The sequence below is a fragment of the Mytilus galloprovincialis genome, chromosome 10, assembly GCF_965363235.1.
Source record: "Mytilus galloprovincialis chromosome 10, xbMytGall1.hap1.1, whole genome shotgun sequence".
Lineage (NCBI taxonomy): Eukaryota > Metazoa > Mollusca > Bivalvia > Mytilida > Mytilidae > Mytilus > Mytilus galloprovincialis.
In genome coordinates this window covers 8,947,205-8,963,876 of record NC_134847.1, presented here as the reverse complement: position 1 = coordinate 8,963,876, position 16,672 = coordinate 8,947,205, and the positions used below count along the sequence as shown (strand labels likewise).

The 16,672-nt window shown below is 32.9% G+C and overlaps 2 protein-coding genes across 2 annotated transcripts; one reads left to right on the top strand and one right to left on the bottom strand.

Moving 5' to 3' along the window:
* Positions 1–858: 858 nt before the first annotated feature.
* On the bottom strand, positions 859–8,327 carry LOC143049772 (protein meiotic P26-like). Its single transcript, XM_076223503.1, has 4 exons — positions 8,178–8,327; positions 5,953–6,094; positions 2,862–3,012; positions 859–2,197 (listed from the first exon to the last, which is right to left on the bottom strand). The coding sequence occupies exons 2-4, from the start codon at positions 6,083–6,085 to the stop codon at positions 1,282–1,284; spliced, it is 1,200 nt and encodes a 399-aa protein (XP_076079618.1). The 5' UTR covers positions 6,086–6,094; positions 8,178–8,327; the 3' UTR covers positions 859–1,281.
* A 1,355-nt stretch (positions 8,328–9,682) lies between these two features.
* Positions 9,683–16,086, top strand: LOC143049771 (uncharacterized). Its single transcript, XM_076223501.1, has 4 exons — positions 9,683–10,158; positions 10,514–11,156; positions 13,120–13,509; positions 15,805–16,086. The coding sequence occupies exons 1-4, from the start codon at positions 9,716–9,718 to the stop codon at positions 16,057–16,059; spliced, it is 1,731 nt and encodes a 576-aa protein (XP_076079616.1). The 5' UTR covers positions 9,683–9,715; the 3' UTR covers positions 16,060–16,086.
* Positions 16,087–16,672: the final 586 nt, after the last annotated feature.

The following is a 16,672-nucleotide window of genomic DNA, read 5'->3' as shown; positions in this document are numbered from 1 at the left end:
ATGAAAGAACTTCAGTCTTGGTGGATCCTTCAATTCAGTATAATTCCTTAAATATTAAAGCCATTATTATCTATTCCTTTTCAATTTTGTCCATTGCCCTATATTCTGTATACTTTAGCCTCCAATTATTTTCTATTCTTTATTATTTTTTATTTGCCCTTTTTTTAAATCTGTAAACCCCATCTTTACCCATAATAATGATCAATTATCTTGCCCTCTGAAATGTACATTTTGTTTTTAGCTCTATCATCATTTCAAAATCATGCTCATTTCATAGATAAAAACGAACAGGAGAATAAAATAAGGAGGAGAACACACATATTGTTATAGTACATGGCTGTATGATAATTGACCTACACGGATGGTTCACTTAAAAAATAGAACCATCAAATAAAATCAAGGTTTTGGAGGCTGACATCATAAAAAGACAACTGTTAATAATTTAAAATGAAGACTGAATTGTATGGCTCTTTCATTAATTGATGTTGTTTGACTATTGTTGTGGCGAGGTTGCTGTCTCATTGACAATGTATCGCCTTATGTTTATAAGCAAATACATTAGAAGAACGAAGATAAATGCAAACAAATAAAATAAGAGTTTCAAAGTACAAAAAACTCTTCAGCTTTTATCATATAAATTTACAGAAAAGGCTAAGAAAGGCAACTCCTATATTTCTCAACAGAAAATACGCCAGTGATTTGAATAAAATGAACAGAATATTTTTCTTAAGTTAGGACCCCAAAATAAAACAAAAGAGGAACCCGAAGTATAATTAACCAACTGCAACAATAACCTTTGCCGTAACCGTTTGCCATATAAGTTCTATTTAACACCTGTCTAGGGATATTTGAAATAGTACAAAACAATTTAATAAAAACATGAAACAATTTATAACAGTTATTTTAAAAATGCTTTCAAAAATATCACAGATGAGATACATGTACATGTAAATTCGAATCAAGGCAAAGTCAAATGCTTAGATAAAAATGCAATAATTCTAAATTTGAACATCAATGAATCTGGTCTTACCTTACACTTTTTTTAAAACTAAATGCATGAATTTATTAAAAAAAAAATGTAAAAATTATTTAACTTTTTCTGCATAGCGCTTAAAAGTACGTATGAAGGTTAAAATCTTTAAACGGTTGTTTGTGTCTTTAGTTTGTTCGTATTCAGAGAATATTGGACTGATTTCCAGTCAGCCTCATAGGCAACACGGTTGAGCATATCACGTGACTTTTTTGTCTTCAAATTTCTCTTCTTAAAGAAAGGACAATCACTTAAGAAAACGGGATTGTCAGTCCATCTTTATCAAATTTTGGCGTCGGCGTCCTGCGCTTACTAGATCCAGGACGTGTTATGTGACAATAACATGACCTGAACCGGAAAATTTTGACACAATGTGGTCCAGAAATACTGAATTCTGTCACAATCAAGTGACCTTCCTCGCCTATTGCGCATGTCTGTACAGGGCCGGCTGCATCAGCAGGACAAATAGCTTGTTTCAGTAACGCTCCTCGTTCAGAATAAACATTAACGGTATGGTTAAGAGCGTCTGTAACAACAAGATCACCGGTTCTGTCGATGCATATTCCTGATGGGACCATTGATAACCCTTCTCCCGTAGGTTGGGGTGTAAATCTATACAAGAGTCTGCCGTCATATGTAAAATATTTAATTAAACATTCAATCGTATCACAAACTATAACTTCAGACTTATTGTTCACACATATTTGGCAACCTGCTTTAGTCTTTTCGAATCCCCCGAGGGGGAAATTGTGCAAAAGTTTCCCTCCTCTTCTGTAGATTTCTATCGTTCGAGCACATGTACACACGACTATATTGAAACTTTTATCACAAGAAACACTAAACGGTTCGTGTGAAGTCGCAAATTGGTATTTAAAATTTCCTTTCGAAGAAAAAACCTGTATCCGTCTGTTATTTTTATCGGCTACTGCAATGTCGCAGTTCGGTAATTCAGTTACTCCGGTTGGTTCGTTGAACTGTCCCTCTTTAAAACCGCGCTTACCGAAAGTCCGCATTAATACGCCAAACTGGTTTAAAACTTGAACTCTGTGATTCTTTGTGTCTGCTATCAAAATAGCGGAATCTATGGTTGCTGCCAAGCCTCGTGGGTAGTGAAAATCTCCTTCGGCTCTGCCTCGTAACCCAATATTGAACAATAATTTATTTGGCCTGCAAATGTAAAGTGAAAAAGTGTTAAAATTGACTCTTCTGTTTCCTTCTCCTACTTCATTGCTTAAATATTTGCTTTACATATATACTTATTTTGTAAAACTTACACATTTATCATCATTTGTGAGTAAGTTTTTCAAACGCTTTGTAATGATTAAGATATAAAATACATTCATGATAACTTTTCGGTCATTTACCATAATTATGTTTTTATAAAATGTGTACAATCATGAGATATCATTTTTGCAAATTTCATGAAGCTATCTTTTCAGTTTTCTTTGAATGAGATCATTCAAAGTTAATATGAACCTTTTCTGAGACTAAACGTGCTCGGAATTCACATTTTAACTTGTTAATTCACCTGGTAATTTATAAATGTCTAGTTGTACAGCAAATGCCAGTTTTTAAATCTACTAGGAATAGTAAGCGTCAAAACCCTATTTCCCACATTTCCCGGATACCAAAATGGTTGGTAATTTTGTCAATTTAAGATTACATTAATAATGTGACTTGGATGGATAGTTCTCTCATTGGCACTCATGTCTATAGAATTACCTTTACCTTTATCTTTTAACTCCGATGGATACTTGTTTCATTTACATTCATACTACATCTCCTTATTTTTATAATAAAAATTACGCGAAGGATTTTAAGCAAAGTTTACTTTTTAATGCCATCCTCTGTTTTCTCTATTTTCTTCCTTCTTAAGCTGTCGGTACTTTTCCTAGTTTCAGCCAATCCTTTAGCTAATACCCATGCTTCCCATTCCCGACGATCTCTTAAATCTTTCATGGATTCTTGTCGACAGTCATGTGCTGAAAAGATTGTAATTAAACATTTTTACAATCACATTTTGTTTGAACATCACACACTCTTATGGACATATTTGTTTAGGGGCCAGCTGAAGAGCGCCCTGGGTGCGGGAGTTTCTCGCTCCATTGGAGAGCTATTGGTGAACTTCTGCTGTTGTCTATTCTATGGTCGGGTTGTTGTTTCTTTGACACATTCCCCATTTCCATAACAATTATATAATACAACATTTTAGTGCGTGTGTACTGATAATTGTTATGAAATAACAATATCTGATGACCATTTTAAAACCATTTCGTTTTGAGAATTCATGAAAGTGTATAGAAATACAATATAAAAAAGATAAGTAAAAAAATATAAAAAATATTGTAATTTACTGAATTACACAAATATTCAGTAATATAGTCAATGGTATTATCTTTTTTTTTTAATCTTTATATAGATATAAAATTATGTTCAGAAGCAATGTTACTGTAAAACTTAAAATGTATATAGTATATAGTATATAGAAACGAATCCAACATCATTAAAATGTGGTTCGCACTGAATAATATAACCCGAAGCCTTATAATTTAATTTTTAATTTCATTTTAAGGAGTAAATCATGAGGAAAACGTTGATGACGTCACGGTCATATGACAAAATAGTGTCTATGAGCTGATGGACAACATCATTTTAGCAAATCAGAAGACGAGCTCAATCCAAATGATATATTTACACCCGTTTAGTACTTAAAAATCAACTGACGATGTAAAGATTCAATGAGTTTTATACAACGATTATCCATTTTTTTTTATAGGAATAGATATGGAAATTAACAACCACCACCAGTAAAGCTATATAAATGAAATATTTAAAATTCATTTTCACTTAAAACTAGAACATATTTCATTTAGAGGACAGCTGAGGCCCATCTCCCCGGGTGTGGGATTTTTTTTTCTGCATTGAAGACTCATTAGTGGCCTCTTTGACCTGTTCCCTTTTTTGCATTCTCTATTTTATATTAAACTTCGTTAGTCTTTTGTAATTTTGATTACGTATGAGATCCAACAATAACACGACTAATCTGGGATAAGGGGGGGGGGGGGGGCTAAAAGAACTATGCATATGCATCCAACAATTCTTTGAGGGTGTTGCTTAATTTGTTGTAGTCTCCTTAATATACGTGAAACATTTGCCCCTGGACGTTGAGCTTACAGCGATAAATCAATCAAGATCACGATTTTGTTTGTTTGATTTATTGAAAGCCACTTCCTGCACCGTTATGGATTTTTTTTGGTCATCTTTAAAGAATGGCCCTGTGTTATCGTCATATTAATTATTTTAGAGGGGGTCTTTTCTTTCTACCTTTATTGGCATTAACAGAACTTGAAATGTCTAGCTGCACTTTCAAGAGCGTCATATTCACCTACGGAAGACGATGTGCTTGAGTGAAGCGGCTAATAAAAATATGTTTAACTAGATCTGTAACTATTGTTACTGCTTTCCTTTTCCATGTTTTAAGCATACATATGACTAAAATATAATGTTTATATTACACCATAAACCTCTCTGTCACATCTAAGCTAAAGATAACATTTAAATTATGAATTTAGCAACTAAAATACATAAACAATAATCTAGCAAATTCATCAACCATCTAAAGTCATACTTTCCCACTTTGTTTCTGCTGAAATAAAACATAATGTAATTTGACCTATGGTCTTTAGAATATTCCTAAAAGAGCCATGTTCACAATAACTTATTGATGAATGCGATACTATTATTAAATCACAGGTCATGGTCTATTTTAAAAGCACTTGTGTATGAAATGCGTTTTACTCGTATACATGTAGTTGTATACGACACGTAGATGCATTATATATGAGTAAACAAATTCAAGGGCAAGTTCCTGTGTCTATTCTTTAGAGGTTACGTTTCCACATAGAATTTAAAAGAAGTCATCTAATACATGTTTCTACGTTTAATTTTCAAGTGTTTATGCACGTGTTTTTTGTATGTCTTTGAATAACCATTATCAGTGGGTCCAAAGCTCAGCCACCCCCTTTTTCGTTCTTTCTTCCGACTTATATTTAATTTATTGGTAATATTAAAAGAATGCATCTTTTTTAATGTTTTTGCGTACTGATCGTTTCTGCATGTATTTGTATTTTATGTTAAATTGGCAGCTGCTATTGCAGATAAGTCAGATTATAAATGGACTTTGGGAATACAGCTCCTCTTACATATAAAACTCCTCTATGGTTCTTATTTTCTCAGGTATGGTATATATAAATCTGCAATTGTAATACCGTATCGATGAAAACAAGAACACTTAAAAAAGTATAGACAAGAAATTAATACCAACAATATTTAAAACAAAAGATATAATCTATAGAAAAAAGGGGGTTCAGTTTCTAGGCGCCTATTTGGTGGAGTGTTATACTTTCTTGACGTGTTAATCTTAAAAAAAAAGAAGAAAAAACATATAATAAGGAATAAATTTAAACACTAAAAAAAGAATTTAAAAAAATCTAAACTATGAAATTGTGTGGTGAAATAGCATGCAGCTCATATTTAAAACTTGCAACAACAATGGCGACATATTATGCTATTGAGTGGCGAAGTAACTGAAAAACAGGAGAAAAGAAGAAAAAGGGAAAAGGGGGCGGGGGTAACAACAATCCAGTATCCAATACTTTTACTCCCGTCATTGTTTGGCATGAATTACAAATTTTAAGAAATAGATATAGTCGGATTTGAGAATCTTAGTCAGGAAAAAAGTTATTGGTAAGAAATAAAACACAATTTTAATTGATCGAATGTGCGCATAACTTTGCTGGTCGCATTCAGTGACTGTTGTGCCGGTTTCATATTTCTTTTTAAGTCAGTGACCCCTTTGTAAATACTGCGTGATGTTTGCCAGAACGTAACTTCGACTGGTCCTGTTTAAACAAGGAACTTACCCTTTGGCCTTCGATTAAATATATACGGAGATCGGTCATGATACAGCTCCTTTAACGATGGCACACTGGAACGGATATCCGGTGAAGTATATCCATGACCGTATAGTCTGTAACGGGACAGATAGTCCACCATGATGATCTTCTGTAGATAGATATTACAAATTAACATGAATAGAATATAAAGGCTGCATGGTTTAAAAATATTTCTAAAAGTATTTAATTTTCCCCCACCCATTTAATCTCTATACGATATAATCATATTGTAAATATCGTAAACATAAAGCATATTTATGTAGACCTTGCTGGTAAATGTTATTCAGTAAAAGAGATGTGGAAACAGACACATGTCTCTGGTACATGTATGTGTAATACGTTAATGTGACAGCCAATCGAAAAAATTGTGTTTATAAAATTCTTTACAATTCTGCATATATATAGAAAATTGTATTTAAAAAGGAGTAAAATAATAAAAGAAAAAAAGTAAAATCACAAAAATACTGAACTCCGAGGAAAATTCAAAACGGAGAGTCCCTAATAAAAAGGCAAAATCAAATGATAACCCATCAAACATGTCAAACGAAAGAAAGTTTTGAAAATCTCTCAATTTTTGCATATTTTTTTTACATCTTCTTGTATATTGGTTGATGTCGATCGGATGATTTACCAGCAGAAAAAAAATGAGTGATTGTTTTGCATAATAAAAAACCAGTCTTTTAAAAAAATGTTTAAAAGTGTATATCAATGTGCTTCCATAATTTTGTCTATACTAAGTTTTGGAGAACTTAATTTTTTTGCAGATTTTTGCAGATGGTGAAATATAGTATTTTTTCATTGAAACATTTAAAGTAATTAACTTTGCTAAAATTTTCACCAGTGTTATTACGATTTCAAGAATGTCGGTCTATACACATTGAAGACCCCACTTTGTAAAAATGTAGAGATATTTTATTTGTTCAATATCTCCTGTGATGACTCTGGTTTACAGGTGTTTAATCAAGTTGGAGATTTTCTAAACTAGGTTCAAATATAAATGCTCTCTAAACCATATCAACTCCCAATCCCCTTCCCCAACCAACCAACACAGACTTTCACAGAGTCTGGTTGAGGGTTGTAAGGATAAAGGGCAAAGACATTAAAGTATAGACAAATATGGACCAAGAAGTTAAAGAATAGTGAATAAGCAACTGCTAAAATATGAAGAATAGAGAAAAATGCACCAAAAATAAAAAGAAAAGAGAAAAATGGTATAAATAATTAAAGAATTATACTTTAATAAAGAACCCTCCCCAATCCAGACCCTCAATTTGAACACACAAATGTGTCGTTATAATTTTCTAGGGCCCGGTTAAATTCTAATGTTATACAAAATCAAACAAATTCCTATATCATGGTATAAATTCAAAGATACGAAACTTCAAATCAATATCATTATCTTTGTACGATTTCATACAAGTATGGATGTAATAACAAGGATAGTCGTCTGGAAATTTCCATTAACAAACCATTATTCGTATATGATGGTGTTTCCATGTACCTAATTGTTCACCAATGGTGTTGATCATTTTTATGATGAAGTTTACACAGGACAACTTTGTAAAGCATCTATAGAAAGAGCACTTTTAAATTTCAAAAGAATATTGAATGTTGAACAAAAATCAATTAAACTCCAATATTGATGATTGATAAGTTTGTTTTTTAAATGTTAAAGATAAACAAATAGAAATGGTAGATCACTCGTGTAATCGACAGCTCAATTATTTATGGCATTAAAAGGGGGAGGGATAAAACTCACAAACAAAAATATAATTGATATTAAATATTTTTCAATATAAAACTCGAGACATTTAAATATAATGACTTAAATTTTATTCAATGGAATGTGTACAAAAAGATATAACGTGTGTACTCAACAAAATCACCCAAGGAATTTAACTTTTAGACTGGTTTAATTGATTTTCAGTGCAAAGATAAGATACAAATCGTAATTATTAAAAAGTATGATATCTGAATTATATATTTAATAACTGTCAAAAATATAAATAAAATCCTTATGAATCTAAGATAAACAAAGATCATATAAAACTAATAAAACAAAATATTCCAATTGTTAAAATTTAATCCTTGGTAGATTTCAATCTATAGACGTGAAGTAATTTGGCACGGACCGGGATCAACAAGTCCTAATGAAATCGACAAAAATATAAGTAAATAATTAAATTTCATACCTGACTATATTTGAAAGGAAATGTGTGATCTTTTACATGTCTCCAGATAAATGTTAACGGCCTTGTCGGATATCGGGTAGCTTCGCTAGCAACGGAAGTCCCGAAACAAGCTCTAACACGCAGGACACCCGATATAGAAATGTATATGTTTACGTTTTAAATGAAAACCACTGGAGGTAGACTAAACTTGTCATTCAAAGTTCGATAACAAAATGTCGATATGATCTATATCAAGGCTAATATAATATATGTCTATATCATTATTTAATGGGTATTAAGTATTAATTATCTGTTATTTATTCGCTTCACATGTCAAAATTGAACGCGGGATCAGTGGCTCGCGAAGGACAGAATGTGGATTTTTTAAAATAATAATTGAAAAAAAATAATAGGAATACATAAATAAAAAATAAACAAATCCGATCAGATTTATTGTCACAACATATAACTGATATACCAAAAGTTCAGAATAATAAAAAAAAATCTATATAGTACAATAGTACTAAAATATGTAATTAAATATGTAAGTACAACTTCAAGAAAATCGTACGTCACTGAATACTATTTGAGAACGAAAACAAATGATAAAAATAGTATCAGCTTAATCTGTTTAATAAATGTAATATTTTAAATGTCAAAGATTAATTAAACACAACAGTAAATCTACTAAAACCAAGTGTCGGATTAGAGCGAGGCTTCTCACAGGACTCACTTTGATAATGCGTTTGGTTTTGCTCTTATATTTTTCGTAAAAAGAAAAGTGTAAAGCCTCGCGTTAAGAAAAGCTGTAACAGTTACTGTCTAGTGGAGAAATATCGTATTGTTTCCTCTCTAGCGACAGAATTTAGTCACACCGAACTTACAAGTTGATGAGGGGGGGGGGGGGCAAGGGGTTTAAATGTTATGTTGTTATGGGGCAATTTAATTCTTTGTTATCTGTTATTTTAAAAATGTTTCTTGTTAGCTGTTATTGTCTTATTCTTTGTTAGCTGTTATTGGGCTTTTAGTGTTTTTGTTATCTGTTATTGTGATAATGTATTTGCTGTTAACTGTTATTGAAAATTGGAATGTTAGCATTTTTTTTTACAGTCAATATTCGGTATAAATTGAAGATCATTGGACATTGGGGTCTACCACTACTAATATGTTTGTCCCGTATTCAGAGAAGGATTATTTTAATATTTCATTTACTGTTATCTGTTTTTGTCCATTTTAATTCCTTGTTATCTGTTATGAGCCAAAACAATTTGCTGTTTTGCTGTTATTGGGACCCCCCTTGCCCCCCCTCGTTGATGAAGTTCCAATTTATGATTATTTCTTATTCTTCAAGACACAAAGTTGAAATAGTGCAGTTAACATAAGAACAAAACTGTGGTCTGTGACGATGGAGATAAGTTGAAACTCCCATTTATCTTAAATTTTGGCTTGAAACCTGATAATTGTCCCAAGTTAAGGACATAATTATGATAAACTTTTATATACACTATACTTAGCGTACACTTATAAGATATGTCTTATCTAAGTACCATTATTACAGAATGTTACTTATATGGATAGCGGTTCTTATTATCATCGGCCATGTTGGATCCTCACCATTCGGCCCCGTCTATCCAATTACTGCTGCCGTTTTTCGAAACAGATATTCTGATGTAGAATGGAATGAAACTCTAGATCAATTCAAGAATGTAGGTGGTGATACCGTTATTTTCCGAGCACCTGCTTTGGAAGTTCGGACAAAATCTAGCCTTGACAACGACCCGGATTATTCAACTTGTGGGTCTTCGTTCGTGGGGTCAAGTTGTTACGACACTGCTACTCAAGATTTGACTGGAAAGGGATTAAATGTTACTGCTGTTATAACCTACAGTAACGACGAAAACTACGGAACGTCCATTCTTAGTTGTCCTGGATATGACAAACGACTTAACAGTGCAACCAACAAAATATACAACAGAATAGTTCTACCTTTACTTCCAGTGAGGTACGCATATACATGTCGTTCTTTAAGCATAAAAGCCTTATTTTAGCATTTCTAATTTGCAACAGAAAATATATATAAAAAAAAATACAAATGTATATCATCATCATCATTCGGGTATGTCCTTTTTTATACCAAAAATATACAAAAAAATAACAGATTATGTCATCTTTTGTTGCTATAGATAAAGGCAACATGTAGTTTACTGCTGTTCAAAAGTCACAAATCGAATGAAGAAAATAATTCGGCTTACAAACTAAAACCGAGAGAAACACATCAATGTATGACCACTTCAAATACTCATTAAATTTCAAATCAATGTTCCATGGTTGAAGTGTTTTTTGTCTTTATTTCACAGCGGCAACTGTTCTTTCCCAAAAGGCAGTAAAGTTGTGGTATTGCTGTCAGTGTTCTCAGGAGGGGATCCTCATGAAGTATTACTCAAAAGTGCTGCCAGTCGGAACATCTCGGTTTTATTAGGACTTCCGGCCAAACAGGAGCAGACATCCATTTCAGCACTTAATCTCATGCCAGCATATCTGGCTTGGATAGAACGTGTTTTAGAAGACCACAAAAATAGATATTCTCCGTCTATGTACAAAACAATACTAGGTTATTATTCCCGTGATGAAATTCTTCTCAGTAATATCGAATTGCCTTCGATTCAGTTTTATAAGGTAATAGCCAGTACCGTTCATGGCTTTGGGAAGAAGATTCTCGTATCGGCGAACATAGATCTAAGTCGCCTAACTCTAAACAAGACTATTGCAGACCATGTACAAGGATTTTCTAAATTGTCTGACCGAAAATCGGCAAATATTGACTTCATTGCTGTACACGAAGGCCGAGGTTATGGTCGAGGTGGATTATATTGGCCGACGCAAGTAGAACAACCAATAAACGCTTCGGATACAAAACTTATGCAAATCTTACAACGACGTCATCCAATGGTAAAACCAAATGTAACATTCGGCGAAGTATTCACTGGAAGCATACAAGAGGTAAGACTATTACATTATAAAAATAAGGTCTTCATAAAATTATTAATAAAATTATGTTCTGCGTACCATTATAAATATATGTTCTGCATACCATTAACAATATACTTTTATGTTCCGCATACCATTGTCGATATATTAATGTTCTGCATACCATTATCGATATATTTATGTTCTGCGTACCAATATAGAACATATTTTTTTTGTTCTGTATACCATTATAAAGTTATGTTCTGCATACCATTATCAATATATTTTCTGCGTACCATTATCAAAATATAGAACATATTTTTTTGTTCTGTATACCATTATCAATATATGTTCTGCATATCTTTATCAATATATGTTCTGCATACCATTATCAATATATGTTCTGCATACCATTGTCAATATATGTTCTGCTTACAATTATCAATATATGTTCTGCATACCATTATCCATATATGTTCTGCATACCATTATCGATATATTTATGTTCTGCGTACCAATATAGAACATATTTTTTTTGTTCTGTATACCATTATAAAGTTATGTTCTGCATACCATTATCAATATATTTTCTGCGTACCATTATCAAAATATAGAACATATTTTTTTGTTCTGTATACCATTATCAATATATGTTCTGCATACCATTATTAATATACGTTCTGCATACCATTGTCAATATATGTTCTGCTTACAATTATCAATATATGTTCTGCATACCATTATCAATATATGTTCTGCATACCATTATCAATATATGTTCTGCATACCATTATCAATAAATGTTCTGCATACCATTATCAATATATGTTCTGCATACCATTATCAATATATATGTTCTGTATACCATTATCAATATGTTATGTATACCCTTATCAATATATGTTCGGTATACCATTATCAATATGTTATGTATACCATTATCAATATAAGTTCTGCGTACCATTATCAATATATGTTCTGTATAATTATCAATATATGTTCTGCATACCATTATCAATACAAGTTCTGCATACCATTATCAATATATGTTCTGCATACCATTATCAATATATGTTCGGCATACCGCCATTATCAAAATATTTTCTGTTTCACAATAGAAATATATGTTCTGCATACCATTATCAGTATAGGTCTTTATAGCATTATCAAAATATGTTCGGCATAACATTATCAAAATATGGTCTTCATAACATTATCAATATAGGGTCTTCATGACATTATCAAAATATGTTCTTCATAACATTATCTAAATAGGGTCTTCATAATATTATCAAATATGTTCGTCATAACATTATCAATATAGGTTCTTCATAACACTAGTACTATCGACATATGGTCTTCATAACATTATCATTATATGGTCTTCATAACATTATCATTATATGGTCTTCATAACATTATCAAAATAGGGTTTTCTGGTAACATTAACAAAATATGGTCTTCATAGCATTATGAAATCAAAATATGGTCTTTATTCAATTGATTTCAGATAAGGGTGAAGGTTTGGTACCATTTAAACGTTTAAACCCGATGAAATTGTTTTCACCTGTCCCAAGTCAGGAATCTGTCTTTCAGTAGTTGTCGTTTGCTGATGGGGTTCATAAGTGTTTCTCGTTTTTTTATGAAGATTAGACAGTAGGTTCTCCTGTTTGAACGGTTTTACACTAGTTTTTTGGGGGACCCTTTATACATTTGTAGCTTGCTGTTCGGTGTGAGCCAAGGCTCCGTGTTAAAGACGGTACTTTGACCTATATTGATTACTTTTATAAAATAGAAAGTTGTCTTTTTGCACTCATACCACATCTTCTTATATCAATTATATCAAACAATTAATTTTAAAAATTATAAAACTACATATTTCTAAGTAAGATTGTCTAGATGGGATTTAGGTGAACGGAACAATGAAAATGCGGTACAACTAAATTTGTGAAGTGAAACGTAATACATATACAATATACAATTTCCATTTTTACAGTTATTCCAAGGTCTTAACAACTACAGAGTTCTGAACAAGGATACATCTGATCTGTGGCTATTATTGGAAGCAGAAGAAGACTTGATTGACGATGTTTGTCTCCCAGTGGATACTAAAGCGTCTGGTAATTCTGATCCAATCGACAGAACCAGTAAATCTAGACTTGATCGTTCCCTGTCGGCTACTGGTGCAGCAGTGCAGAAGGTTATGGCGTTTGCTTACGATCCAGAGTTTACGTGTACAACAAAGAGCCAAACAGTTCCATTGGTGGAGGAGATATCAACAGATTCTGGTAGACCAATCATTAGCAACTGCTCTTTTCATTCTTCTGCTAACAGATCCGTAGTGGTGATTGGGTACAATCTTGACGGTGAAACACAGGGTTTTCAGGTAATATCTGTCCTCATAGCTATACGAGATTTAAACAATAAAATGAAAACCGTTACCCATTAAGGTAAATAGAGACGGACATTTTTTTTATATGTGTTTAGGGCTTTGAAATGCCGCGCTCCCGCCTGAATCTCGCGCCTTCTAAAATGTACTTATCAGATTAATTTCTTTTTTTCTTTTCTAGATAATTATTCATAGAAATTATATCAAACGAATCGAAAAAAACCTGACTTCTTAAAAATGATGATCTGTAGAAAATATATGGTTAACCTTTTCAAAGTCAGAAGAAATAGGTAATTATTAAATATTAAGTACGATAATGGATGCAACCAGAATCAAGATAACAAAAGTACCGACCTGCAAAGAAAATTCGAGTTTATTGCTAGCTAACCCTCTAACTTGTATGACAATCGCTTAAAAGTCCAGATTTTTCTATTTAAAAAAATTGACCTCGACGATTAGGACCAAGACATCGACCATTGCTCTTTTCGGTTCTGTAGGTGCTGATTCAAACACAAAAACGTTTCTGGTATATTTGCTTGTCATCCGTTTGGTCGTGAGTGTATATATACGATGTCGTAATACAAAAGAGTTGCCAGAGCTCTACCCTTATTTGGCCCCAGGGCTCTTTAAATAATGTTTAAGGGAGCTAGCTGGCATCCCTTATTTGACCCCGGATTCAGAAAGGCGAGCTCCGGTCTCCATCTTAACTGCAGAGCTTTTTTTATAACGAGTTCCATAAAAACAATCAAAATTTAAATCAACTTATTCATGGATGGATATTTCCGATGACGTACATTCTACCACTTGTAATATCGAATCCTTGTTATTTAGTTTAAATCTAAATAATGTAACATTTACTAAATTTTATCATCGGTATAAGGACATCATTCGTAAATATAGCTCAACATGCAGACTTCTTATTCGTTCAGGTACACGTATTTCACATCCAAATTTTTATGGAACTATTCTTTATAAAGCACAAAAATGTCAGTATTCACCTCAGAAACTAACAAAACCTTTAAATAGACCTATTAAGAAGGGATATAGTTACGATATTGTTGTCAGGTCATTAAAGATTGCATATTTTGGCGTTAATATTGATTCACTTATAGGGTCTTTGCATCGGAACTAAACACGTTAATTTAAAAAACAGTTGTTGGCATGACACGGGTTATATGTTCTTCTCATATATGTTATGATTGTATGATACTAAACCCCTAACGGGAGGGATTGTGCTGGATATTCATATGATGAAATAATAATCTTTCAATCATATGGCGCGGAATCAGGGTCATAAACATCGATTTTAGTATATCCTAAAATGATTTCAGTATATATACTAAATTACATTTTAGCATACCCTTAATTGATTTTAGGGTATCCTAAAATGAATTTAGTATATCCTAAAAATCATTTTAGGGTACTAGTATACTAAAATCATTTTAGTATAAACTGAATTGACTTTAGGATACCCTAAAATGATTTTAGCATATACTAAAATAATTTATATACTAAAATCATTTTAGTATATACTGAATTGACTTTAGGATACCCTAAAATGATTTTAGCATATACTAAATTCATTTTAGGATACCCTGATTCCGCGCCATACAATCAGTTTAATTGAAGTCTGGAGCTGTCATATAAGTTAACTGCTAGTAGTTTTTTTGTTATTTATGTATTATTGTTATTTTGTTTATTTTCTTTTGTTACCTCTTCTGACATCGGACTTTTCTTGAACTGAATTTTACTGTGCGTATTGTTATGCGTTTACTTTTCTACATTGGCTAGAGGTATAGGGGGAGGGTTGAGATATAAAAAAAAACATGTTTAACCCCGACGCATTTTTGCGCCTGCTCAAGTCAGGAGCCTCTGGCCATTGTTAGTCTTGTATTATTTTTAATTTTAGTTTCTTGTGTACAATTTGGAGTTTAGTATGGCGTTCATTATCACTGAACTAGTATATATATGTTTAGGGGCCAGCTGAAGGACGCCTCCGGGTGCGGGAATTTCTCGCTACATCATGTACATTGAAGACCTGTTGGTGACCTTCTGCTGTTGTCTTTTCTATGGTCGGGTTGTTGTCAGAGGCGGATTTAGAGGTGGGCCCAGGGGGCCCGGGCCCCCCCCTTTTTGGGAAAAAAATTAGTTGCTTATATAGGGAATCATTGAAGCGTCAGTCAGTGGGCCCCCACTTATGAAAATTTCTGGATCCGCCACTGGTTGTCTCTTTGACACATTCCCCATTTCCATTCTAAATTTTATATTTGTTTTTGTGTTATATTTTTTTAGGTCGACTGGCCAGATCGGGATGGCAAGCAACACCAGGACCATGTAAATGGATACTATTTTGAATTAGACTATGGTGAGCAGCATGGACTAATTCCGTCTCTGGAATATACACAACTGTATGACCCGTATGACGTGATAACATTGGCCGACCACGGATACGTTAATGTTAAAGCAATTGGAAGTTACCATGGTTGCAGTTTTGTTTTTGACTATCGACAAACCAGTCTGAGCGACAATGACACTTATGTACTCTGAAAATAAAATCACTTGTTTTAAACTTGATACAGCTTAAACAGTTATGAGGAAATATATAGTTGAGCTTCTTAGCTGCCTGATGTGCTTACCCTTTCGAAACACCTAGGCTTGATCGGGATTTTGTGTCTTGATTCCTTTCTTTAATATTGTTTAGTGTTTAGTACACAGTTGTCAAGATATATAACCGTCAATTTTCTCCTTACACTGGCGTTATCTATCAGTCTCTAAAACTCAAAATAATGGTGTCCGTTTACATTTGGTACTAACTGGAAACAAAACGACCATATATGGCGGCCATGATAACAGAGATTTAGAGTATTCGCTAGGATATTGTCGTTATGGTTAATGGTTTGTATGACAGATTTGAAGGTCACTTACTTGGAAAAATTGAAAGCATGTTCGGCGATGTATGTAAAGTACTTGATTAATCCTGATCTGGCGAAAGCAGTGCTGGCCTCCTATGACCAAGTAGTCGTGATACATGTATATATTAACCATAACTTGTATTAGGCCGTGTTATCTAAAATATGTGTCAAAACACAAAAATTGTAACTTTGCATATCCTCGACTAAAATAGACATACTGCTGACAGTTTGATTCATACACTTTTAGA

Excerpts from the sequence above, each read along its gene's own strand:
- LOC143049771 (XM_076223501.1), top strand. The coding sequence starts at position 9,716 with ATGTTACTTATATGGATAGCGGTTCTTATTATCATCGGCCATGTTGGA. Across the intron at positions 10,159-10,513 it reads CTACCTTTACTTCCAGTGAG|CGGCAACTGTTCTTTCCCAA; the intron begins GTACGCATATAC and ends TTTATTTCACAG. Across the intron at positions 13,510-15,804 it reads GTGAAACACAGGGTTTTCAG|GTCGACTGGCCAGATCGGGA; the intron begins GTAATATCTGTC and ends ATATTTTTTTAG.
- LOC143049772 (XM_076223503.1), bottom strand. The coding sequence starts at position 6,085 with ATGGTGGACTATCTGTCCCGTTACAGACTATACGGTCATGGATATACT. Across the intron at positions 3,013-5,952 it reads ATTTAATCGAAGGCCAAAGG|CACATGACTGTCGACAAGAA; the intron begins GTAAGTTCCTTG and ends CAATCTTTTCAG. Across the intron at positions 2,198-2,861 it reads ACAGAGGATGGCATTAAAAA|GCCAAATAAATTATTGTTCA; the intron begins GTAAACTTTGCT and ends TTACATTTGCAG.